Source organism: Labeo rohita, chromosome 25, assembly GCF_022985175.1.
Source record: "Labeo rohita strain BAU-BD-2019 chromosome 25, IGBB_LRoh.1.0, whole genome shotgun sequence".
NCBI classification, from domain to species: domain Eukaryota; kingdom Metazoa; phylum Chordata; class Actinopteri; order Cypriniformes; family Cyprinidae; genus Labeo; species Labeo rohita.
The window spans coordinates 25,722,173-25,749,665 of record NC_066893.1 but is presented as its reverse complement, the minus strand read 5'-3'; the positions used below and the strand labels follow the sequence as shown (position 1 = coordinate 25,749,665).

The window sequence follows — 27,493 nt, the reverse complement described above, 5'->3', positions numbered from 1 at the left end:
GGTGCATTGGCTAGGTGTTGTTTGCCGAGCACAGGTTACTGTTACTGGTTAACATTGCGGTCACATTCACGCAAGATAAACATATTTTAACCAGTTAGACCAGCTTTGAACCAGCCTGGAAGAAAATTCAAGCTGGTCTAAACTGGTATTTTCCACCAACTGAGAGCTGCTCCTTCATTTATTATGGCCCCTAACAGATCCCTCAGCTGAGATGCTCCTGCAGTGCTGATTGGCTGACTGTCTGAGGCTTGGGCTGATTGGCTAGGTGTTGTTTGCTAGGTGTTGTTTGCCGCATCAATGCACAGGTTACTGTTACTGGTTAACATTGCGGTCACATTCACGCAAGATAAACATATTTTAACCAGTTAGACCAGCTTTGAACCAGCCTGGAAGAAAATTCAAGCTGGTCTAAACTGGTATTTTCCACCAACTGAGAGCTGCTCCTTCATTTATTATACCACAGCTCCTAACAGATCTCCCTCAGCCAATGAGATGCCAGAGTCCTTGACAGAGTTGTGCTGATTGGCTGTCTGTTGAGTCACCATAAGGCTTGGGCTGACGGGATTGGCTGTGCTTGCAGTGGTGCTTCTGCTGATTGGCTAGGTGTTGTTTGCTGCATCGATGCACAGTTTACTGTTACTGGTTAATATTGCGGTCACATTCACGCAAGATAAACATATTTTAACAAGTTAGACCAGCTTTGAACCAGCCTGGAAGAGAATTCAAGCTGGTCTAAACTGGTATTTTCCACCAACTGAGAGCTGCTCCTTCATTTATTATACCACAGCCTCTAACAGATCTCCCTCAGCCAATGAGATGCCAGAGTCGTTGGCAGAGTTGTGACACGAATGGCTGTGCTTGCAGTGGTGCTTCTGCTGATTGGCTAGGTGTCATTTGCTGCATCATTGTACAGGTTAGCGTTGCTTTGATATAGTCTCATTAATCCTCACCCAAAGCAAAGATAAACATATCTTATCCAGTCAGACCAGCTCTAAAGGCCCGTTCACACCAAGAATGACAACTATAAAGATAACTATAATAGCATCCACATCAGCGAACGATATCGTTTGTTTATTCTAAGTGCATGCCCATCTGCCTCGTTATATAGAAGGATTGATTCTGATTGGGTGTCAATGTTTTTAAAGTTCTTAAAAGTGATTTCAACGATATTGTTTCTCTGTGCCTTTATCCTTGTAGCTGTGGTGTGGACTCTGCTATTCCTTAATATTGAGAATGATTTTTGGAACCATATCTTTATCGTTATCTTTATAGTTCTTGTCCTTGATGTTGTGAACAGGCCTTAAACCAGCCTGGAAAAGATTTCAAGCTGGTCTAAACTGGTATTTTCCACCAACTCAGAGCTGTTCCTTCATTTATTATACCACAGCACCTAACAGATCTCCCTTAGCCAATGAGATGCCAGAGTCGTTGGCAGAGTTGTGCTGATTGGCTGTCTGTTGAGTCGCCATGAGGCTTGGGCTGACAGGATTGGCTGTGCTTGCAGTGGTGCTTTTGCTGATTGGTCAAAGATTGTTTTCCGCGCGGTTGCACAGGTTATTATTGCTGTTTGTCATTGCGGTCGCATTCACGCTCCCTGAACTGGCGCTGTTGATCTGAGCTTGCTGTTAAAATGGAGGGATGAAGAAAACATCCTCTCAGGCTTAGCCAGAGATCGGGGACATGTCCAAAGAGAGTCATGGAGGCAGGCAACCCTTGATACTCTAGGTAACAGTTCAGGTACAGGGTCCTGAAAGAGGAAAGCAGGACCCGAATGTTCACTATCTTAACTCACCCAAGGCATTGATAAACTTTTCTTAACCAGTCAGACCAGCAAAAGAATTCATGCTGGTCTAAGCTGGTATTTACCACCTAACTCAGAGCTGTTCCTTCGTTTTCAGCATAGCACCCAACAGATCCCCCTCAGCCAATGAAATGCCAGAGTCGTTGGCAGAGTTGTGCTGATTGGCTGTCTGTTGAGTTGCCGTGGGACTTTGACTGACAGGATTGGCTGTGCTTGCAGTGGTGCTTCTGCTGATTGGCCAGGGGTTGTTTGCTACGCCGTTGCACAGGTTACTGTTGCTGTTTGTCGTTGTGATCGCATTCACACTCCCTGAACTGGCGGTGCTGATTTGTGCTTGCGGCCAAGATGGAGGGGTGAAAGAAAACACCCTTTCGGGCGTAGACGGAGATGGGGACGTGTCCAAAGACAGTCGCAGAGGCAGGGGGCGACGCGACGGCAACCCTTGACTCGGCCATACTTTGGGTAACAGTTCAGGCACAGGGTCTGGAAAGGAGAAAGCCGGACCCGAATGTTCACCGTCTTCGCCTACCCAAGGGAAGGCGGAGGAAGGAGGCGCAGGTGTGTCAGGTGGAGCCAGGACTTGTGAGCCCACCAGGGGATGCGCCAGGGAGCTGGAACTGTCGCCGTGCGCCCTTCGCGGTCTTGGGCGGGGAATGGGTGGAGGGACGCAGTGGATAGGTGTCTGGGGGCAACTGTAGAAACCAGGTCTTTCGTACAGAGGCATGGATGAGAATGCATCTTCCATGTCCACGTTCCGGGAGTGGCTGGGCATCGGAGAGCTCTCGGGATGGAGGTAAAGGGGGAAACGAGAGAAGGGGGCGCGGGGACGCCGTCGCAAAAGGGAGACTCTGGATGTGGGGGTTGAGCGGGGGAAATTGGGCGACTGGACTCCCAGAATGCGACTCAAGCTGCCCAGGAATGGAGTGGAATGATTGGCCTCCTCGTGTTCTTTAATCTGCTCCAGATTGTGTTGGAATTCCATTTCCTCTTTGGGAACACTGTGAAAAAGAGAAAGAACGGTGACCTTGTTTTTATCCCACAACTGACCTTGTAGGATCTTCTGCTAGACATAATATGCTTTTAAATATGCTTGAAAATATTGCATGACTCATTTTTACTGATCTATGCAACTTGGTTCAAAGTCACCATGAAATAAAAACTGACATTGTTTGTCAGTTTTTGTTTTTATTAAATTATATAATACTATCCCACACCATATAATACATGCAGAATCAGCTAAATGTAAATTATTTTAACAAAATAAGAGGATTCATACAAAATGCATGATATTTTTTGTTTAGTATTGTCCTGAATAAGATATTTCACATAAAAGACATTTACATATAGTCCACAAAAGTAATCGTTGAATTTATACAAATAACGGCATTCAGAAGTTTACACACAGTTGATTCTTAATACTGTTGTTACCTGAATGAACCACAGCTGTGTTTCTTGCTCACTGATAGTTGGTCATTGAGTCCCTTGTTTGTCCTGAACAGGTAAACTGCCCACTGTTCTTCAGAAAACCATTAAGGTCCTACAAATTCTTTGGTTTTTCAGGATTTTTGTGTATTTGAATGATTTTGAGATCCATCTTTTCACATTGAGGACAACTATTACAGAAGGTTCAAACGCTCACTGATGCTTCAGAAGTAAAAACAATGCATTAAGAGCATTGTTGAAAATTTAAAAAAAGAGATTTTATGAAAATAAATAAAATAAATAAATAAAAAATATGCATTTTGTATGATCCCTCTTATTTTGGTAAAATAATTAACATTTTGCAGATTCTGCAAGATGTATGTAAACTTTTGAACAAGGTCATTGTTATAAATTCAACTATTATTTTCTCTTTTGGACCATATGTAAACATCTGTTATGTCAAAAATCTTATTGAGGTCAGTAAAAAAAATAACATGCATTTTATATTATCTTATTTTGGTAAAATAATTAATATTTTGCAGATTCTGCAAGGTGTATGTACACTTTTGACTTCAATTGTATAATAATAATGATGAAAAAATACATTAAGAGAAGTCACTATATGCAAAACCATTGTTTTGTCACTGGTTAATTTAGTGATTTTGGGCTATTTTGCTTCCATAATATGTCTAGTGGAAAAAAAATATCCAAAATACACATTCATTTATATTTGTTTGTTCTATTACACTTTACCTACTTAACGGGTTTATTAGTTTCTTAGGTTTCTAAAGAATTTTTTACAAGAGAATCTTTTTTATTAAAATGTGAAGCATGTTTAGACTGCATTTTGTTTGTGCACCCAAAAATGTGTGTTTGTGTGTGTCACCTGATGTCCAAAGCAGATCCCATAAATGAGGGTTTGCGGTGTTCGGCGCTGGCAGCTGTGTATGGGGGCTGAGGCTCAGATTCATCCCAGTATTTATCTCTCTCAACCAGAGGAACCAGATCATACATCTCATCCACTGACAGCAGAGACACCTGTGAGAAAGACACACCTATTTATGTTTGTATAAGCACAGGTGCTTACAAAAAGACATAATATTAATGTTTTACATCTTATAAAAAACGCAGTGAAAAAATTCAGTTGCAAAACAAATAGTAATAATGGGTGATAAATAGTATTTCTACAATTGCATCAGTAACCGAAACCTGCAATGCTGTAATTCTGCCAACAGAAAGTCCTGAATGCATAATCAAATAAATGATTTAGGGCACCTTTTAAAATAATTCACAGACATAAGTGGAGACAATTTAACAGATTGTACAACCAGACACAAAAATCCACAGAAAAAGAGAAAAGACAGAATGACGCAAAGAAGATCAACAAACACGTCATTAGTGGGGCGGATGATGTACCTGTAAATTACGATCCACCAGCCAGTTTGTCTCAAAGTCATCATCATCCTCCCCAAATGGATTAATGAGCTGCTCTGCCACCTGAAAACACACGAATGCAATTATTTTCTGACTTTTTATTAAAGATGATGTAGCTACATTACATCAGTGTGATGCAACCAATATTAAAGTGGTGTTTCACTAAATTTGTATGTTTAACCAAGCTTTGTCTATGTCATTTCAGCTGTGTTGAACAGCATATAATTAGGCAATGTTTATTTAACACTAAACAGTAATTTTATTCAGTAAAACCAGTTATTAGGAACTGTGAGTGTTGCGATACTTCACTAATAAGATGACACACCTTGAGCCAACCCACATAGAAGAAGAACTGCAGTAAGGTAAAGACGGGCAGGTAGAAGTCGAGGTTGTGACCTGGATAGCCCTGGGCGGGGTCAAGGAACTGCCGACCAATCAGACAAGCCAAAAAGAAACTGTACACAGCCACGGTTACAACCTATCAGAGAGCACAGGACTCAAAAATGTTTAAAGGCATGACAAAATACACTTATTATTAATAAAATTAATTATTCATCATCTACATCAATGATTTCAACCATTCAGTGTGCACAAATGTTCACAACAATCAATCAGAGATCATCGCTGCACATTCTATCCAATCAGAAATGATCGCTACACACCGCAACCAATCAAAGATCATCGCTACACATTCCAACCAATGAGAGATCACTGTTGCACATTCCAACCAATCAAAGATCATCACTACACATTGCAACCAATCAGAGATCATCACTACACATTATAAACAAATCAGAGATCTTCGCTACACATTGCAAATAAATCAGAGTTTATCACTGCACATTCCAACCAATCAGAGACCACTATTAGCCATTCCAACCAAATAGAGATCATTTTCCATTCCAACCAGAGATTAATTAAGTATATGCTAAACTTAGCAGTAGTGATTAGTCATACAAATTTGGCCACTTCAGCTCAGTTTCATTCAAGATTTTGATTGGATCTATTCAGGGAAACCTGAAATGTTATGGGTGGTCCAGTCTAGCTCTATTATTAGTACTTGTGAATGAAACTAGTTGAGGTTGAACCGTCAAACCTGTGTGTAAACGAGAGGCAGGCTGACCCAGTCATAGCCGTACAGCCTCATACACTGAGAGCGCAGTGTGTTCAACTCCTACCAGGAAAAAACCCAGAGAATTTATAATAGGAAGACTTAACTGAGTTCTCAGTAAATTGTCATTTGATTAACTTTGCTTCAAATGTTACTACTGAAATTCCATTATTCCATTAATATTTAAACTAAAAAGAAAAAAAAAGATTCTTATGAAATGGTTCAGGCAAAAAGATTCTTGAAGCACCCTCAAACTTGCTTGTAAGTTAGCAGTTTGAATCAAATTAAAATTAATGTGGACTCACTTGCTGAACCACAAGTTATTTTCTGTTATGTCCAAATGTAAAAGAATCGGTTCAGTCAAAAAGAACTAATGAAATAGCCTGAATTTTTCAATAAAAAACTCATGAAGCACCCTCAAACTTGTTTGTAAATTTGCATTTTGAATCAAACTTAGTTTAGTCAGTGAATCGTTCATAGTAGCTTGTTCACTGACTCCCTCACTGAACGACAAGCTATTTTTCTTTTATGTCCTTATTGAAATGAAATGATTCAGTCAAAAAAAACTCATGAAGTACCCTGGAAATTGCTCGTGCTTTTGCGGTTTGAATCAAACTCAGTCCAGTCAGTTATTCGTTCAGAGTTGTTCGTTCACTGACTGCTGAACCATGAGTTAATTTTTTGTTATGTCCATATTGAAATAAAATGGTTCAGTCAAAAACCTCATAACGCACCCTTGAACATGCTCTTAAGTTAGTGGTTTGAATCAAACTCAGTCCAGTCAGTGAATCATTCAGAGTTGTTTGTTCACTGACTCACTTGCTGAACCACAAGTTATTTTTTGTGATGTCCAAATTGAAATAAAACAGTTCAGTCAGAAAACTCCTTCAGGTCCAACCAATTCTTTGGTTTTAAACCCTTTCCAACAATGACTGTATGATTTTGAGATCCATCTTTTTACACTAAGGACAACTGAGGGACTCAGTTATGCAACTATTACAGAAGGTTTTAATGCTCACTGATGCTCCAGAAGGAAAAAACATGCATTAAGAGGGGGGTGAAAACTTTTTAAATTTGAAGATCAGGGTACATTTAACTTATTTTGTCTTCTGGGAAACATATCTTCAGTAGCCTTTGAAGGGCACTACTAAATCAAAAAATATAATACTTAGGCAAAAATAAGAAAAATGTACACATTCCCATTCTGTTCAAAAGTTTTCACCCCCCGCTCTTAATGCATTATTTTTCCTTCTGGCGAATCAGTGAGCATTTGAATCTTCTGTAATAGTTGCATATGAGTCCCTCAGTTGTCCTCAGTGTGAAAAGATGAATATCAAAATCATACTATGATAAATACCATAATAAATAGCAAACAATAAATAAATAAAATAAAATATATTCATATTTTAATTCTATTTAAAATATTCTTAAAAAAGTGATATTTTTGACGTATACAATCAGAATCACAGGAGTGATTAGTCTATATACACAAACAGACATACGTTGAGGATGGCGGTCATTGCGACGTCATTATTGATGCGTCCTTCAGATCGAGCTCTCATGGCCAGACTGACAAACCACATGCAGGGAACCCAAAACTTATTATGAGGGGAGGGCAGTTCCTCTAACTGCCTCAGTTCCTCAGCTGTCATCAGTCCTACAGAACAAGAGTTTTCAACCCATATTACATTATCTTTTACATGAAATCATAAAGTAAACAGGGGCTGTCAAGCTCCAAAAATCATACCACTCACAAACTTTATAAATAAAGGAGACTTGACACGAGGGTGAGTAAATTATGAAAGAATTTACATGTTTGCGTGAACTATTTCTCAACAGCCAAAGCTCTTAGGAATCTGGCCGTAATTCCTTCCTGTTTCCTCTTTGAGGTTAAATCCCAGATACCGAAAGGTACCGGTGCAAAACATGGGATTAATCTCTGTTCTAGGCCACTTTATTTAGCCCAAATCACAGTTTACCTGCTTGAACCAAGTGGCTCATGGTCGGGAACCTCTTGTAGACGGCGGTGCTGACCGAGCGGTAAATTAGGATGCCCGACAGGTTGGCGTAACGCATTAGACTCCTGCGAACGAGTCTGGCCCCTTCATCTGCACCCCGGACGTGTCCGCTAACCAGCGCCGACAGGCGGTCCGGCCACGGGACGCTCTCAAACTGACCCCACCAACGAGACACCACAAGAGTCACGTAGAAACCTGCAGAACAGTTTCATCTGTGAGAGAAGTCAGTTGTTTAAATCCAAAGAAAACACTACTGTAAGTCACGTTTACCTAGTACGAACGACACGGGAATCAGTTGCGCGTACTGATCACAGTACATGGAGAGCTTCTCGAACATCCTGCGCTGCTCTTCAGTCAGGATACACCTGTCAATCAAACAGCGCATATTTCAATAACTGGTTATTTAATTCAGTAAGACAAATAGAAGTTAAACTTCTTTAAAACTGTAAACTGGAAGAAAATTTGAAAAATAAACTGTAAGAACATATAAGGTTGCTTAAGTGTTTAAAACATAAGTTCATTTAAATGATAAGGTTTATCCTCTTTTACTTTGTTATGCTGTTTTGTGTTCATTTTCTTCTCCCATTTGCTCTTTTTACAGTGACTTTATATAGGCTACTACGATCAGATACAACAATAATTTCTCAAACATTTACTACAATATATACTGACAAATTTAGAATTCACTTCAATTGTATGAGATGACTGGATGCTTTTAACTGATTTCCACAGTTTTAATACAAATACTTACTATGGTTAAACTATGGCTGGTATTGCAAAACCATGGTTAATTTGTGGTTACCATGGTTTAACTATAGTAAACATGTTTTTTGTTGTTGTTGTTTTTTTTTACCCTTACTGGGGTGGTACCATGGTATAATTATGGTATCTTATGGTAATTTGAAATACTGAAATTGTATTTATATGGTAATCCAATCCAATATAATTCCAGAAATACTGTGCTACTAATATGTAATAAATTATTTGCAGTAAGTTGGAAATACCATGGCATGCGGATTTGCTAATCATTTACTACAACGGTATATCAAAGTACCATGGTATTATCATGTTTTTTGGATGTGATACAATGGTAATACCATGTTTTTGGACATGTACCATAGCAGGCAATGCCACAGTATATAAATATGATAATCATTAATAGTAGTATCCTGGTACATATTAAAATACTATAGTATTAACATGTTTTTATTTACCATGGTAATCTTTAAAATGACTTTTGGAGTAGCATATAAATTTGAAACCTAAAAAACTACCATGGTACAACCACTGGTACATAAATTAATGTATAATGGTGTTTACATGTTACTCCAATATACTTTCAGCAATACTGTGCCACTAAATATGGTAAATAAAAAAAATAAAAATAAAAACATAGTAATGCCATATCCCTAAACATTCTTCACATAAGAAAGTGAAGAATCAGTGTTTACCTGTACATGATGCTGATGGTGCTGTACATCACAGTGAAGATCAGCAGCTCTCGATATAACAGTTTATAGATGCTTCCTTTCCATCGCAGAAGCAGCCGGTAAAAGGTGCCCAAACGCGCATCTGCCACCCTCCGAGAATATGTCACCGTCATCGCTGCCCCTTCTGGACAGGAAGACCACTCACAGCCTGTCAATCACAGTCTCTACTGACCTTTCACTACGATTAGAGATGATAAGCATGGACAGCAGGAAACACATGCATGCATGCTCTGCATTGGCTGAATCACATAGTGCATGTGCAAATCAGATGCTTTTTTGATGTTAGTTAGCATGCATCAACACCTAAACCGATTGCAACAAGACAGTTATATTCAAAAGCATAGATCAAATGAAGCAAATGTGAAATTTAAAAGAAGAAAAACACAAAAATATCAAATGCAGTTGCTTTCCATTTCTTGTCTGTGGGCCTGAAACACTGTATCTATAAGAAAGAAGCAACTCTACTCACAGCGTGTGATGTTTCGGGACTTGGCGTCTTTTCCGGAACCGTTAAAGACGGGAAGGTTCGAGCAGAGGACTACATGAGACGCCCACACCTCCGGTCACTTGACCTGTTAATCTGTTTTCCACGAACAAAGGGGCATTGTGGAAAACTAGGGGGGTTTGTTAATCTGAGCAAATCTTTCAAAACGCACACATGCACAAACACTCATACACATTCTCTATTAAAAGAGTCATGTATTAATTGCAGTTATGTAATGTAAATATTATGTGGATAAACAGGAAATAAATGATCAATATTTCTTAATCATTCATGAGGAGTTTAGGCTCCAATAAACACTTTCTGATCATAGAGGCCCTCAGCAGGGTGTTTGGAGCGCTATGTAGGGCCCTCTAGTGGAGGAAATGCACCTCTGCATGCGGCCCCATTTCATTTCATTAACCCATGCCTGACCACAGGTGCTGGAACTCCGAACGACTGTGCAAGTCATACTCGCAACCGTTTAGATGCTTAAAACATGCAAATAGTATCTGAGGGTGTATTTAATGAGGATGGGGTTTTGAAAGTGCTCTTGCATGAAAGGTCTGTGGAGAAAAAGCAGCACTGGGTCACTAGGGTAAGCCCGATTTTTCTGCTGTGTTTTGTCATTGGATTTGACATTGGATTTACTCAGAAACTTTTGATGCATCCTATTATATGGCAGATTTATATATGTGTGTGTGTGTATAATTAAATGTAGTTGTAGTCTGAGTATTTATCAATTTTTATATTTAAATACTTTCCAGTTTTGTCTCTTTAAAAGCATGTTAGGTAGATATTTAACTACATAGTTGCAAACATTAGGTTATGGTGCAATGCTTTAGTTACACTTTGATAACCTGAATGGAAACTCTGCAGAAAAAAACTACAATGTCTTAATCTCTGAACTCGAATCTAATCTAGCTGTATTTAACAGGCTGGCTAGGAGAAATGCAGCCGAAGTGAGCGCACTCATAGCAAGTGGGAATATACTTTCCGTGATGGACGCTTTTGAAGGAATCCATTGTGTGCAGCTCTCTTCCTCTCCTCCAGCACACTCAAGGTCCGTTCCAGGGTACGAGTTGCTGGTGGCAGGGAATTCTGGGATAGCAGTATACTCATCACCAACGTTTTTTGGCAAAGGTGATTTGACAGATCAGCATACAGCAGAGGAAGAGAGATGTCCGGTCGGGAGGTATGTCCATATTTTACCTAAACAAAAAGTACCATATTATTACACTGTTTGTTTATAGCTTTAACTTCGAAAGGTCTAATGTTATGTAACAACTGCTAAATGGTGACAAAGCAAAATTTTCCACCCACAATTACTTTTGTGAATGAATAAAGAGGATTTAAATACATCCTGGTGTAAGAACAGAACGGTTGGCACGCAATATCAATGTGTGAAAATCAATCAGAACTTGGAACATTTAGGTAACAAAGCAATATAACATAATAAACATAACCAAAAACAACAAAACAACGTAACATAAATAACACAGAACAGAACAAACAATTTAGCAAAACGTAACGTAACATAACAACATGACATAACAAATCATAAACAACATAATATACCAGAACTTTTTAACATAACATAACACCATGAAACCAACATTATATACCAGAACTGAACAAACAACATAACATAAAACATAACATAACACAAAACAACAGAACCAACATAACATACCAGAAATGAACAAACGATTTAACATAACATCACTTAACATAACGTAGAATAACATGATGTATCATAATGCAACATTGCGTTGCACTGTCACATCATAACATAACATAACATAACATAACATAACAACATCACACCACATCACACAATATAATGTAGCATCACATAACATGACGTAACGTGAGGTAACATTATGTAACTTAACATCATATTGTGTAACACACAACATAATGTAACATCACATAACACAATGCAATGGAACCAACATAACATATCAGAAATTAACAAATGATTTAACATAACATCGCTTAACATAACATAGAATAACATGATGTATCATAATGCAACATTGCGTTGCATTGTCACGTCACGTCACATAACATAACATAACAACATCACACCACATCACACAGTATAATGTAGCGTAACATAACGTAACGTGAGGTAACTTCATGTAACTTAACATCATATTGCGTAACACATAACATAATGTAACATCACATATCACAATGCAATGGAACCAACATAACATACCAGAACTGAACAAACTATTTAACATAAAATAATGTAACGTAACATAACGTAACAACATCACATCACATAATGTAACATAACGAAACATCACGTCACATAACGCAACACTGCGTTGTATTACGTCACATAACATAATGTAACATCTCATAACATGACGTAATGTAACATGAGGTAATGTTACGTAACTTAACATTGCGTTACATCACATCACATAACATAATGTAACATCCCATCACGCAACATCACATAACATATCGTAACATAACACAGTGGATTCAACATAACATACCAGAACTGAACAAACAATTTAAAATAACATAACGTGACGTAATGTAACATAACATGGCATAATGTAACATCACATAACATCACATAATGTAACATAACATCACATCACTTCACCTAACGTAACGTGAGGTAAGGTTGCGTTGTGTCGCATAACATCATAACATAACATAACATAACATATCATAACATAACATAACATAACATAACAATGAAACACAATGAAACCAACATAACATACCAGAATTAAACAAACAATTTAAAATGACATAACATAACATGACGCAATGTAACATGACGTAACATAATGTAACATAACATAACATAACATAACATCATCACATAACGTAACATAACGTAACATAACAGAACTGAACAATTTCACATAATATAACATAACACAACATAACATAACTGAAAAAATGATTTAACATAACAGAAGAGTACTGAACAAAAACATAACATAACATAATGTAGCATACCAGAACTGAACAATTTCACATAACATAACATAACACAACACAACACAACACAACACAACTGAACTGAATGAATGATTTAACATAACAGAACAACAGTACTGAACAAAAACATAACATAATTTAATGTAACATAACAACATAATATACACAACATTACATATCAAAACTGAACAATTTAACATAACATACACAACATAACAAAATGAAACAAACATAACATAACATAACATAACATACTAGAACTGAACAATTTAATGTAACATAAGTGAACAATTTAACATAAAACATACACAACACAGCATAACTGAATGAAACAAACGTAACATACTAGAACTGAAAATTGTAACATAACATAACAAAGGAACCAACATAACATCCCAGAATAAACAAACAATTTAGCATAACATAGAAGAATGGACCAAATACAACACCAGAACTGAACAAACAATATAACATCATAATAATTAACGTGCAGAATAAAACAGAACAGAATAGTTACACTGGACTATTTGTTTGAGGCATATCACGTGATTCCTGCATGCCTCCGCTCAGTCATGTGACTTGTGATTGACGGCTGGACATTTTTCCTGCTCAATCTCAGAGGAAAGTCTGCCAAACTATCCGACCCAAAACAAAACATCACGGATTTCTCGCTCGGATCCGGATTCCGGAGCGTTGATCTGGATTAGACCTCAGCTATAGAGCTCAATCGTGTTCGGAAAACTTAAGCGAGATCTACTGGTATTTTCCTTACTTATCTCTGTTGATTTCGGGAAAGCGGAGCTGCAACTTTGTAACATTGTAACTTTGTTAGATTGTCACATTCTTTCTGTTGACGTCAGCGGGACGCGAGAGCGGATATGCGGTGCGGTGACCGCGGGTCGCGGGGAGACCTGTAGCCGGGCGCGGTGAGGGTAAGGGCGGGGAGCGAACACGGGAAATGCCGCGACTACCGCGGAGCGCAGAGTTACATAAACCGCCCTTCAGTTCAGACAGGGCTGATTTTGATCATAGAAACACACGAGCCTGTATGAATTCATCCACAGCTCTGTAAAACTATGAAAAGAAGGGTGTGGCGTTATGTTTTCATGACTAAGTTATTTTTATCAAGTAAAATTCTCAAGGAATTTGGATGTTCCTAGACTCCTATTGGACAGTTAGAAATCACAGTAGGATCTAATTTAGTTTCACAGACTTGAAGCATTATATTTAAATTTAATAACTGATGTTCGACATGAATCCTGAAACACATTCTTTAAGGATTTTTTTTCATGTGTCTTGCAGGTTGGTAGACCTGGAGTCAGAACCGAACCCCAGTTTGGGGGGTGATGGGGGGCAAGGAGAGAAGATGCCCCCGGAGGAGGCAGGAGCACATAGACGAGAGACGTACAACATGTCCCGTCTGCGGAGTTCCTCTATGGAGATCAAGGAGAAGGGAACAGAGTTCCTCAGAGAGCAGCTGGATGCTGCACAAAAGGTGCCACATATTCTATTCTATTCTACTCTATTCTATTCTATTCTACTCTGAGCCAAGAACCATTTTTCAGTGTAAAAGGTTCTTGAGGTTTCATTGTACGTTCTTCAGATCAGTGCTTCTGTTCTTTAAAGGAATGGTTTCCTAAAAATGAAAATTTTATGACAAATGACAAATTTAAAGAAATGTAGCATTACATCACTTGCTCACCAATGGATCCTCTGCTGTGAATGGGTGCCGTCAGAAAGAGTTTAAACAGCTGATAAAAACATCACCAATCTAGTCCTTCAGTTAAGGTCTAGTGAAGTGAATGGCTGAATTTGCTTTCAGCAAATTTTCATTTTTGGGTAAATTGTTTTTTTTTTAACAGGCTCTCCTATTCAAATTGATTCTATTCAAATATATTTTATTAACTCTTGTCTGTGTTTGCAGGAGCTGAAGTTGAAAGACGAGGAGTGCGTCAGACTCTCTCATGTCAGGAATCAGCTGGAGCAGGAATTGGAGGAGCTGACCGCCAGTCTTTTTGAGGTGGGCGGGACTAATGTGACATCATCACAGACAGCTGATTGACAGTGAACAGACAACAGACAGACACAGACTATTGTGTATCAGTGTAGAGAGACTGAATGATTATCTTAACTGTGGCCACTGTTTAAAAATTGTTTAATAAGTTTGCCTTCTGTGGCTTATTTTAAATGGTCTTATGGCATGGCAAACTTTTTTTTTAATTTAATGTAATTTAATTCTGTAATAAATGCAAAACTATTCAATAATTCATATAATAATATACTAAAATAGATAATTATTCATTTTTATTTATATTGAGGTAGATTTTATTTATACTTTACCTAAATAAAAAATGTGTATGCATAATAATTATAAAAACATTAGCAAAATCCTATCAACGTTTCACAATTAATATTAAATTATAAAAAATTTTTTACTTCTGATTTTTAAAAATATTCCATGTAGTATAATTAATGTTACATTTTAATAACTTTTAATTATTTAATACATGTAAAAATCTTTTATAATTATTTTTATTTATAATTGCAATTTTATTTTTAAATTTTATTTATATATATATTTTTAAAAGACATTCCATGTAGCCTAACAGTTAATGTTACATAAAAAATAATTAATTTATATAAATTATGTATAGAATTTTTTTTATTTATAATTGTAAATACATTTATAATTTGATTTGTAATTTTAGTCATATTCCATGTAGTGTAATTAATGTTAATTGTATTTATAATTTTTTTTAAATATTCCGTGTAGTCTAACAGTTAATGTTAAATAAAAACAGTTAATTTATATCAATTATTTATATAATTATTGATTTTTATTTATAATTGTAAATTTATTTTTACATTTACTTCTAATATTTAAAAAATATTCCGAAAATGTAAAAAATCTTAAAATATTTAATAATTGTAAAATATATGTATAATAATATATTATAATTATATATAATTGATAAGTATTTATTAATTAATTTATATAACTTATTTGTACAATTAATCATTGCTCATTTATAATTGTAATTTTATTTTTCATTTTTAAAAGTATTCCATGTAGTCTAACAGTTAAAGTTAAATAAAAAAAAATATATAAATTATTTATATAATTAATAATTATTGATTTTTTTTTATTTATAATTGTAGTTACATTTTGAATTTTACTTCTAATTTTAGTAGTATTTCATGTAGTGTAATTAATGTTACTTGTATTTATAATTTTTTTAAAAATATTCCATGTAGTCTAACAGTTAATGTTAAATAAAAACAATTAATTTATATCAATTATGTATATAATTAATAATTACTGATTTTTATTTATAACTGTAAATTTATTTGTACATTTACTTCTAATATTTAAAAAATATTCAAAAAATGTAAAAAAATATTAAAATATGTAATAAATGTAAAATATATGTATAATAATATATTATAATTATATATAATTGATAAGTATTTATTAATTAATTGATATAACTTATTTGTACAATTAATCATTGTTCATTTATAATTGTAATTTTATTTTTCATTTTTAAAAGTATTCCATGTAGTCTAACAGTTAATGTTAAAAAAAAAAAAAAATATATATATATATATATATATATATATATATAAATTATTTATATAATTAATATGTATACATTTTTATTTAATTATTTAATTTAATTTAATAATTTAATTTAATTTAATTTTTTTAATATCCCATGTAGTCTCACAGTTATGTTAAATAAAAAATATATGTATGTATAAACAAAATGCTATTTAAAATAGTTTCATTCACTTCCCCAAAAGTATTTCATGTCACAAACTTGTGTGCGTTCATCTCTCGTTTCTAGGAGGCCCATAAGATGGTGCGAGAGGCCAACGTGAAACAAGCGGCAGCTGAGAAGCAGCTAAAGGAGGCCCAGGGCAAGGTGCGGTGAGGTCTCACTCTTTCTGCCTCACTCTCTGCTCACTTCAGGCTCTTTAATCTGGAAATATGTCTGTCTTTTCAGATCGACGTGCTGCAGGCGGAGGTCTCTGCTCTGAAAACCCTGGTGTTGACCTCTACGCCCTCCTCCCCGAACCGCCAGCTCCATCCTCAGCTGCTGTCGCCGGGCTCCAGCCGGGCCTCGTCTCGTCCCGGGGGCCACACGCGCAACAAGAGCGCCAGCGGTGCCCTACAGCTGCAAGCGGAGCCCACGCCGACAGATGTGGTGACAAACCGTGAGGACAAAGAGGTATAAACACGCTCCTGTGGTCTCCTGGAAAAGAGTTAGTTAGCCGCATGTTGACGGTTTGATCACTGACTTCCTGCTGTTCTTCATCTGTTTTCCTTCTCCTCCACACTTCCTCATGGCTCTGTGTTTCTCTGATCTGTGCAGTTCCTGTTCTCCTCTCTCTGATACTGTGTGTCTGATTCCTGGTCAGCTGCTCTCTGTGACCTGTGTGTCAACCCTGCTGGCAGGGGCTTCCTGTTGCCAGGTAACTGCTTGGCAGGTCTCCATGGCAACAGGTTACAAAGGGTTCCGAAATAGAACTTTATTTTGCTTTCTTGCTTTGAAAAAATCCCCAGCGTAATCCAGCCTAACGTAGTTGCTGGTCTTTCCTAGTTTATGGTGGTTTTGCTGGTCTGACCAGTTGACAAACTAGACCAGTCTGATCAGCACAGTGTTGTTTTTGTTTACTAAAAGTTTACTAATTGAACTGAAGCTACAATAAAATAAAATATTAGAAAATTAGAAATGTTGTCTTTGCAACTAACTGAAATAAAAGTTGACTAAAACTTCAAATAAAATAAATCACAGCTAAATAGCTACAAATATATATTTTAATAAAAATGACAAAAAGTACCATATTTATAAATTAAATTAAAAATTAAAAATTAACTAACATTATTAAAATTATATTATTCAATTCAATGTATTAATAAATCTAAAACTATTAGTTTTACAACTAGTAGTACATTTTAAAATATTTTACAATTGAATGTAATATTTTACAATTAATAATGAATAATTTTTATTTAATTTTAATTCTATTTTTAATTCAAATTATATTTATAATTTTTAAAAAAAATATTCAGTACAGTCTTACAATTAATGTTGCACTTTTTAAAAATATTTTACAATTTAATATAATTTATTTTTGTAATACATTAAAAAAACTATTTTATAATTAATAATAAATCATTTTATTTATAATTGTAATTTTATTTTTAATGCTTACTTTAATTGATGCATTTTGAAAATGAAAACAAAACAATAAATACTATTTTTCTATATATATATATTTTAGACATATTAATAATACAAAACATTAAAAGAAAGCTGAAATAAAATATTAGAATTGAAAATGGAAATTAGAAACGTCTTGGCAACTAACTGAAATAAAAGTTGACTAAAACTTCAAATAAAATAAATCACAGCTAAATAGCTACAAATACATATTTTTAAAAAAACTAATAAAAATGACAAAGAAGTACCATATATATAAACACTAATATTATTAAAATAATAGTATTAAAATGTATTAATCAATATAAAAAGTATAAGTCTTACAACTAATAGTACATTTAAAAATATTTTACAATTTAATATAATTTTGTAATACATTAAAACATATTTTATATATTATATATATTTTAAGAGATATTAATAATACAAAACATTAAAATAAAGCAGTTTTTTAAATAAAGCTGAGTATTTATTAAAACATTAATAAAAATAGCATAAATATTTAAAAATATATTTTTAAATACAAAAAATATTTTTTACATATTAGATATATTTCTAGAGAACATAATAATAATACAAAACAAATGTTAATAAATGAATGACACTATTAAAATGTATTACATCTTACAACTAATATTACATTTAAAAATATTTTACAATTTAATATAATTTTGTAATATATTAAAAAACATTTTATAATTAGCAATAAATTTTTATGTATAATTGTAATTTTTAAAAATGAAAAAACAAGCATCAATAAATTTGAAAAATATTTTAATATATAATATGTGTTTTTAAGGATATTAATAATACAAAACATCAATATCAAAATAATGAAAATCAGAAAATAAAAAATCTAAATATTACAAATAATGGCTTTAGATATGTTAATAAATACTAAACATTAATAAAATAATAAAATATATCAGTATATAATTATGAAATATTTAAATAGTTTTAGATATCATAATAATAAATACTAAAACTATAAATTTAAAAAAATAATATCAGTAATATATGTTAATAAATATTAGAAATAATGAAAATGTAAAAATAAAACAATTAAAAACATGAAAAAATACCATAAATACATTTCTAAATAATACTAAAGTAACAGCAGTGTTGTTCCCAGGTTAGAGCAGCAAACCACCTTGGCTAGCACCTTTATTCAACTGGGAAACAAAACAAAATGGCAATCAACACATTTAAGAATAAGAAATGACTTATAAAAGTAGCATGAATGAACTAAGTGGTTAAGCAGATTAAACTAACCTCTCTCTCTTTCATCTAGTTGGATTCGGTGTTGTTCGCCGAGTTCCTCTCGTGGAAGGAGACGCCCGGTCTGGATCGCTCGTCAGCGTTCATCAGCAGGGTGTACAGGGAAGATATCGGGCCCTGTCTTTCATTCACCTGCTCTGAGGTGTGTGAGTAGAGTCCTCCACACGTGAGCTCTGCCGTCTTCCTCTGATCGAGCGTGTGACTTCCTCTTGTGCTTCTCCTCCAGTTGTCTCAGTCGGTCCAGTGCGCAGTGGAGAATAACTCCCTCACCATCGAGCCCGTCGCCACGTCGTCTCTGCAGACGCTCAAAGCCCTCGAATGTGGAGGACCCAAGTAAGTCATGGGTGGATAAATCTGTAGAAACAAACCACATCAGTCACTTCCTTTCATGCTTTTGGCCAATCAGACACATTTAAGAAATCATGAAAAATCATGCATGTGTCACAATCAATTTCCTGTCTTTTTTACTCAAATAACAGCTGATTTCTTTATTTATATAATATCAAATCCAATAAAAAAACATGTGAACGCAAACATTTAAATTATGTGAGCATTGTTACATTTCTTTTAAAAATGCTAATATAATTGATATATTTATTTATAGTTTTTTATTAATGTGTTTAATTGGCTTTTACTTTTACATTTTTTTTACTTTTAGTATTTATTAACATATTAATGATTCAATTATTAATATAGTTTTAGTCTTTTTTATTATATTTAAAACTATTTTTATTATTTGTACTATTTGTTAATATATTAATATGTTTAGTATTAACGTGCAGTTTTTGAAAAATATTCCATATAGTCCTACAATTAATATTACACTTAAAAATATTTTACAATTTAATATAATTTAATTTTGTAATATATTTAAAAATTATATGAATAATAATAAATTATTTTATTTATAATTGTAATCATTTTTTAATTTAAATGTTTAAAAATGAAAACAAAACAATGATTTTTTATATCAGATATATTTTTACAGATATTAATAATATGAAACATTAAAATAGTAATTTTAAATTTTAGTAAAATTTTAATAAATATCAAAATTATGAAAATCTTAAAATAAAAAATATAAATATTACTAAATACTAAAAATAATAAAACAGTTTAAGATTATATTATATATTATGTATATTAATGTATTAATACATATATTAGTAATAGTACAAATAATGAGTTTTAGATATAATAATAATAATAATAATAAATACTAAAACTGTATTAATATATTGATATCAATAATTTATGTAAATAAATGTTACTTTTACTTTTTTATACTTTTAGCATTTATTAACGTATTATTAATTTAATAATATAGTCTTAGTATTTAATATTGTATTTAAAACTATTTCATAATTTTCATTATTTGTACTATTTATGATAATATAAAAATGTTTAGTTTTTATTAATGTGCAATTTTTAAAAATATTCCATATAGTCTTACAATTAATACTACATTTAAAAAATATTTAACATTTATTATAATTCAATTTTGTAATACATATACAAATATTTTGTTTAATAAAAAAACTTTTTATTTATAATTACAATTTAATTGTTCATTTTTTATTTAATTAATTTCTAGAAATGAAAACATTACAATTAATAATACATTTTAAAAATATAATATAATTTAATTTTATAATACATGTAAAAATATTTTGATTCATAAATCTATTTTTATTTATAATTGCAATTTTATTTTGAATGTTTAATTTAATTTATAATGTTTAAAAATGAAAAAACAATACAAAAAATATTGTATATATATTAGATATATATATTTTTAGAGATATTAATAATATAAAACATTAAAATAATTATATTAATAAAATAATGAACATCTAAAATCTTAATATTACTAAATACTACAAATAATGAAACATTTTGAGATATAATAATAAATACTAAAACTGTATTAATATATTAATCATATCAATAAGACATGTCAATAAATTAATAAATATTAATAAAAATATTTAAAGTATTTATTCATGTGTTTAAGTGGCTTTTACTTTTACATTTTTGATACTTTTAGTATTTATTAACATATTATTGATATTATTAATTTATTAATATAGTTTCAGTATTTATTATTATATCATTATTTCATAATGTTTATTATTTGTACTATTTATTCATATATTTTATGATTATTATGAATGTATTAATGTTTAGTATTTATTAACATGTCTAAAAGTATTTCAATATTTTTGGTATTTAGAAATATTTTTAATTTTAATATAATTTTCATTCTTTTGATGTTTATTAACATTATTGTTTTGATATCACTTGTCTGAATGCAATTTATGATGCACTTTCTCTAACTAGCTACCTGAAAAACAAATATGCCTTTTAATGGCACAGACATTTGTTTTAATTTAATAAAGTAATTTTTTTATATTTTTATATTTATTTATTTATTTATTTAAAAATGTAAATATCATTTGAAATATTTTTCAATAATTTCTTTTTATTAAATAATTAAATTACTTAATTTTGTTTAACATAACAGCTCAGTGCTTCACCTGATTTCTGCTTTTAACAAGTCTAGACCAAAGTAAAACACCTTTTTTCCTTACCCTCTTTAATTCTGCCTGGATTTGGGGCAACAAATACACGTGAATAAGGCCGATTGCACTTTGATCTGGGAAGTCACACTTTAATCACACTTTAATCACGCTTTAATCACTGTTTAATTTGGGGTTGTTTTCACAGCGGTTGCCGGACACCCGTAGAAACGTAAGTCGATGCAAGAACCAAATGTGCATGAAATCCTGCTTACACTAACAAATATTTCAATTGTTTAATTTCATTTTTTTGCTAAAACCCCTTTGTCTTGCAATCTGCATCTCGCTTAGTATAATTTATTAATAATATTTGTATTTATTTTATGTTATATATTTAATTTATAATTTTCCATCTTCAGGTTACTTATAAGTGAAAAGTAATTCGTTTCACACAAGTGAAGAACAGGTTTTCAGTGTTTTGTCCTTTGCTTGTATCTGATTGGCTGTTAAGAGTGTTCAATATTTTGACTGACAGCTCCATTGACCAGTGTTCTCTTTTGCTTGAACAGTAAATGTGCGTTGAGCGGCATGTCCCGCCCCTGCCGACATCGCATCAAACTGGGAGATAAAGAGAATTACTACTACATCTCTCCGTCTAGCAGAGCACGAGTACGTGTCTATATTGCGTCTCTCCCTCTCATTCTTCATAAGCTCTTTTAATAAGCAGTTCTCAAAGGCTTATTTCAGGACCAGGTTATTAAAGAGTGTTCTCTCCTCGCAGATCACAGCCGTGTGTAATTTCTTTACTTACATCAGGTACATCCAGCAGGGTCTTGTCAGACAGGATGGTGAGTTGAGCTCCTAGAATTCACTTTGGCTATTTATGAATGATTATCTAGTAGGACTAGATGGTGTTCACGAAATCAATATTTAGGATTAGAAAATTATATATATAAAAAAAAAAAAAATCTGAAAAGAAACCAACTAATTTATTAATTAAATTATATTTAATATATATTAAAAAAAAATTTATTTTATATAAAATATTATGTATTTATTCATATTAATTAGCGTGTATATACATATATTTTATGTGTATTTTATTCACGTGTAATTTAAATATAAGAATAAAAACTATTTACTTTCTATATTAATTAAATCAAATATAATATCTGTAATATATATTAAAATATGTAAATATTATATAAATTAAAATATTTAAATTATGAATAAATGCTAATTGTATAATTATATATAATGATTATATATATATATATATATATATATATTATTTTTTTTATAATTATATAATATATATTTAAATATTTAAACAAATTATGAATTCTTTTTTAATTACTAAAATTTTAAAGTTTTTATTTTAATTATACAATACAAAATAACTATTGTTTTTTTTATAATTATATAATATATATTTAAATATTTAAACAAATTATGAATTCTTTTTTAATTACTAAAATTTTAAAGTTTTTATTTTAATTATGCAATACAAAATAACTATTGTTTTATATACTTAATTATGTAATTATATAATATTTAAATATTTAAACATTATAACATTATAAATTAAATATTTTAATTACTCATATATATGACTAATTAAAATCAAAATTAAAATATTTAATATATATATATATAAACTTTAATATATATATATATATATATATATATATGTATATATATATGTATATATATATATTTTTTTTTTTTTAAATTAATTAATTAATTAATAATTAATTAATATATATATATATATATATATATATATATATATATTTAATAGTTTTCCTTTTCCATTTGCATTTTAATTGTAATTTTATATAATTAATATATATAATTTTTTTATATTTAAATATTTAAACATATATAAATTATGAATTAAAAATATTTTAATTATATATGCTTTTATTTTACAAGAATATATATATATATATATATATATAATATATATATAAGTTTTCATTTTAATTTTGGAATACAGTATGCAATATATATTTAAACAAAATATATAAATTATGAATTAAAAAAGTAATTATATAAATTATGAATTATAAAGTATTTTAATTTTGGAATACAGTATGCATATATATATATATAAATATGAATTATATATATATATATTATATATATATATATATAAAATTTTACTTAAATATTGTAATTTTATATAATTAATTATATACTTAAATATTAAAACATTATATATAAATTATGACTTTATATGGAAATGATTTTATTTTACATAAATATATTTTTTGTTTGTTTTGAAGTTTTATTTTTATTGCAATACAGCAGGTCAGAATAAAAATAATTTTAAAAATTTTTCTGTGATTTCAGTCCAGCAGATGTTTTGGGAAGTGATGCGCCTGCGGAGAGAGATGAGTGTGGCCAAACTGGGATATTTCCTGACGGAGGAGAGCTAGAGAAACCAGCACACAAACACAAACACACAGCAAGTTCATCTCAACTTTCACGCTAACACTCCCATGCTGGTGTTTTATAGCTCTACATTGATGTATGCATTCAGGAAGGCACTACAGAAGAATTCCCAGAACACAAGCACTCCCTGAGCCAACGGATAACAGCCGTACAGTTCCTCTCCACAGGCTTTGTGTTGTTTTTGCTTTGTATAAGACTGAATGCAGTAAATGTGCCACCTTGTTAACACAGAGGTAAATGTTTACAAGACATTCATACAAGTCAACAACAGAACATTTTTCCATTTACCGGTAAAAATTCTCCAACATGTGGAGGCTTAGTTTGACTTTTTGATTAGTGTTTCTTTCACACTTCAGACTTTTCCCCCTCAGAATTCTAAATTTACATCTTTTTTTAATTATAATTTACATCTCAAAGTTCTCATTTTCTCTCAAAATTCTATTTTTCTTTTTTTTTGCCACAATTTTTTTTTAAGTTATTAAAAAAACTAAAAGTTATCATTTAAAAATGTAATTGACTTTTTATCTCACACTTCTCAATTTTTTTCCCTCTGAATGTACACTTTTTTTTTTTTTTTTTTTTTTTTTTTTTTTAATTCTAATTTACATTTCAAAGTTCTGATTTTCTTTAGGATTCTATTTTTTGGTTTTTCCAACACAATACAAAATTTCAAAACATTGCTGACTTTTTAATCTCATAAATCTCAATTTTTTCCCCTCAGAATTCTGAATTTACATCCCTTTTTTATTATTCTAATTTACATCTCACAGCTCTGATTTTCTCTCAAAATTCTATTTTTCAGTTTTTGCCACACAATAATAAATATAAAAACGTAACTGACTTTTAATATAAGAATTCTCGTTTTTTTTCTTGCAGTTTTCAAGTTTATATTTCACAGTGTTGACTTTTCTTCTCAGAATTACTACTCTGAATTGAATTGTGAGATTTAAACACAGTTACATTTTTTTCTTTTTTATTCCGTGGCAGAAAAATAGCTTCAATACCGTCATTTAACTTTAAGTTTTCAAAGAAATTCAGAGTCATCCATTAAACACAAGACGGCAGATTTCATAGCTTGAGCCCTCAAATGTTTTCAGGTCATCTAGAGTTCCTCAAAAATATTGACATGTTGACTTTTTTTGTATTTAAAGAAGTCTTATGTTGTTTCCGCTCTTATTCGGAACATAAAAAGGTCCCGTATGTTCTTCCAGATCTTTTAAAAACAGTTCATTACTAGGTTGACAAAGATGTGAATGCTTACACTAGTTCATTATGGTAATTCCAACTAAAGCAGTGCCAGAACTTTATCTGAAGGTACTGCACCATCTTGTGCAATGCATATAAACCACTAAGGCACTTTGTGTCCCAGCATGCTTTGTGCACCAGTGAACGGTTTACATCTCTGAATGGACGATCCTCCAGAGATCTTTTCTATGCAAGTGTCAAGAAAAGTGCCATGTGGGTCTCTTTCTGTTATTGACTCTCCTGCACGCAGCAGCACTTACGTTATGATGCATCGCACTCCATGTTAGAGATAATAACTGTTGCATGATCGACAATCGCCGTCTTACGGCACGAATACAGTGTTTACAGTGTAGAACTCGCTTTTGGTGGACTGTCATCATATTTAATTTGATGCGAGTGAAAACGTGGTACATAGGTTGTATTGTCTGTTTTTTCTATTGGATATATAGTTTTAATGATTCGTCAGCCTTGTTTTCATTCGTGACATGTTAAATATGGCGTCTGCCCTCAGGTTTGTTGCTTTAGTATCACTGTGTGCAAGTTGAACTGCCTCATTATGTTAAAAATGACCTTTAAACTCTATTAAAAGCATCTTCAGAATATAAGTTTGTGACTCTGTTTTGTTTTTTGAATAATGAATATATTTTCCAAAAATAACTGTATAGCATCATGTAAGAACTAATTTAATTGAAGTTAAAGACTGTGAATGTCCAAATGTCCAAAAAGAAATGAGTGGGACATTTATTAATATCTAAAATAAAACAAAGTATTGTTGTATACTTTATTTACTAGTAAATAATTAAATGAATTAATTTAATTGTTTAATATTTTTATCATTAAAATGTAATAAAAATGTCATATTTAATCTAATGCTATTTTACATTTTATTTTGATTTAGTTTAAAAATGTACATGACTTTCAAAAGAAATAAGTGGAACATTCATCATTATTTAAAATAACCACTAAAACATATTTTTAATAAACTGGGTGTCAGATGGACCAATTTCCAAATTTAATTTAATACTTAATTCGATTTGAATATTTAATTTTATTCAACATTTAATATTAGTTGTTTAATATTGTCATTAATATTTACCATTTAATTTAACATTTAATCTCAATGTGATTTACATGTAATACATTTTATTTTATATTTAATGTATTTTAATATGTAATTAATTTAATTTAATTTTAAAAATATATATAAATGTTCAAAAAATTACTGTTAAACTCCATTAAAAGTTTGTGACTCAGTTTTCTTTTTTTTTTTTTTTTGTGAATAATTAATACATTTTCCAAAAATAACTGTATAGCATCATGTAAGAATGGTGCACTTTCATAATTAATTGAATGTAATTTTATGCGAATATTTAATTTGATTTAATATTATTGTTTAATATTGTGTGATTAATATTTACTATTTAATTCTATATTTAATCTAATGCTATTTTACATCTTAATTATTTAATTTAACATTTAATATTATGTTATTTTACGTGTAATATTTAATAGTAATTGTTTAATATTGTGTGAGTAATATTTACTATTTAATTCTATATTTAATTTAATGCTATTTTACATCTTAATGATTTAATGTAATATTTAATATTAATATTTAATGTTATTTTACGTGTAATATTTAATAGTAATTGTTTAATATTGTGTAATTAATATTTACTATTTAATTCTATATTTAATTTAATGTTATTTTACATCTTAATTATTTAATTTAATATTAATATTTAATATTGTGTTATTTTACGTGTTATATTTAATATGATGATTAATATGTAACTAAATATTTAATTTAATTTTAATTTAATTTAATTTAAAAATGTACATGCATGTTCAAACACCCAAAATAAATGTGAAGACTCAGTTTCAGTTTTGTTTTGTTGTGTTTTTGTGAATAATGAATACATTTTCCCAAAATAACTGTATAGCATCATGTAAGAACTGGTCAGTGCACTTCATTCATTTTTTTTTTTGCATGTGTGTATATATATATATATATATATATATATATATATATATAT

General features: G+C 31.3%; 2 protein-coding genes across 6 annotated transcripts; one reads left to right on the top strand and one right to left on the bottom strand.

Annotated features, from left to right (window-relative positions):
- Positions 1 to 281: 281 nt before the first annotated feature.
- best1 (bestrophin 1) lies at positions 282 to 10,764 on the bottom strand. 2 transcript variants are annotated; one of them, XM_051099617.1, is made up of 10 exons: positions 9,746 to 10,764; positions 9,238 to 9,579; positions 8,057 to 8,151; positions 7,748 to 7,981; positions 7,271 to 7,425; positions 5,754 to 5,831; positions 4,983 to 5,135; positions 4,640 to 4,720; positions 4,110 to 4,261; positions 282 to 2,799 (listed from the first exon to the last, which is right to left on the bottom strand). In XM_051099617.1, the coding sequence occupies exons 2-10, from the start codon at positions 9,387 to 9,389 to the stop codon at positions 1,875 to 1,877; spliced, it is 2,025 nt and encodes a 674-aa protein (XP_050955574.1). In that variant the 5' UTR covers positions 9,390 to 9,579; positions 9,746 to 10,764; the 3' UTR covers positions 282 to 1,874. The 2 variants fall into 2 exon arrangements, with proteins under 2 accessions (XP_050955574.1, XP_050955575.1); XM_051099618.1 differs by lacking the exon at positions 5,754 to 5,831.
- rab3il1 (RAB3A interacting protein (rabin3)-like 1) lies at positions 10,300 to 25,860 on the top strand. Of its 4 annotated transcripts, none has more exons than XM_051099620.1 (12): positions 10,300 to 10,355; positions 10,695 to 10,952; positions 14,033 to 14,225; positions 14,655 to 14,750; positions 16,579 to 16,656; positions 16,738 to 16,962; positions 19,250 to 19,378; positions 19,463 to 19,569; positions 21,964 to 21,987; positions 22,325 to 22,424; positions 22,537 to 22,603; positions 24,111 to 25,860. In XM_051099620.1, exons 1-12 carry the CDS (start codon positions 10,315 to 10,317, stop codon positions 24,194 to 24,196), a joined length of 1,404 nt encoding a protein of 467 aa, XP_050955577.1. In that variant the 5' UTR covers positions 10,300 to 10,314; the 3' UTR covers positions 24,197 to 25,860. The 4 variants fall into 4 exon arrangements, with proteins under 4 accessions (XP_050955577.1, XP_050955578.1, XP_050955580.1 ...); XM_051099623.1 differs by lacking the exons at positions 10,300 to 10,355; positions 10,695 to 10,952 and adding exons at positions 13,291 to 13,489; positions 13,591 to 13,662; XM_051099621.1 differs by lacking the exon at positions 21,964 to 21,987.
- Positions 25,861 to 27,493: the final 1,633 nt, after the last annotated feature.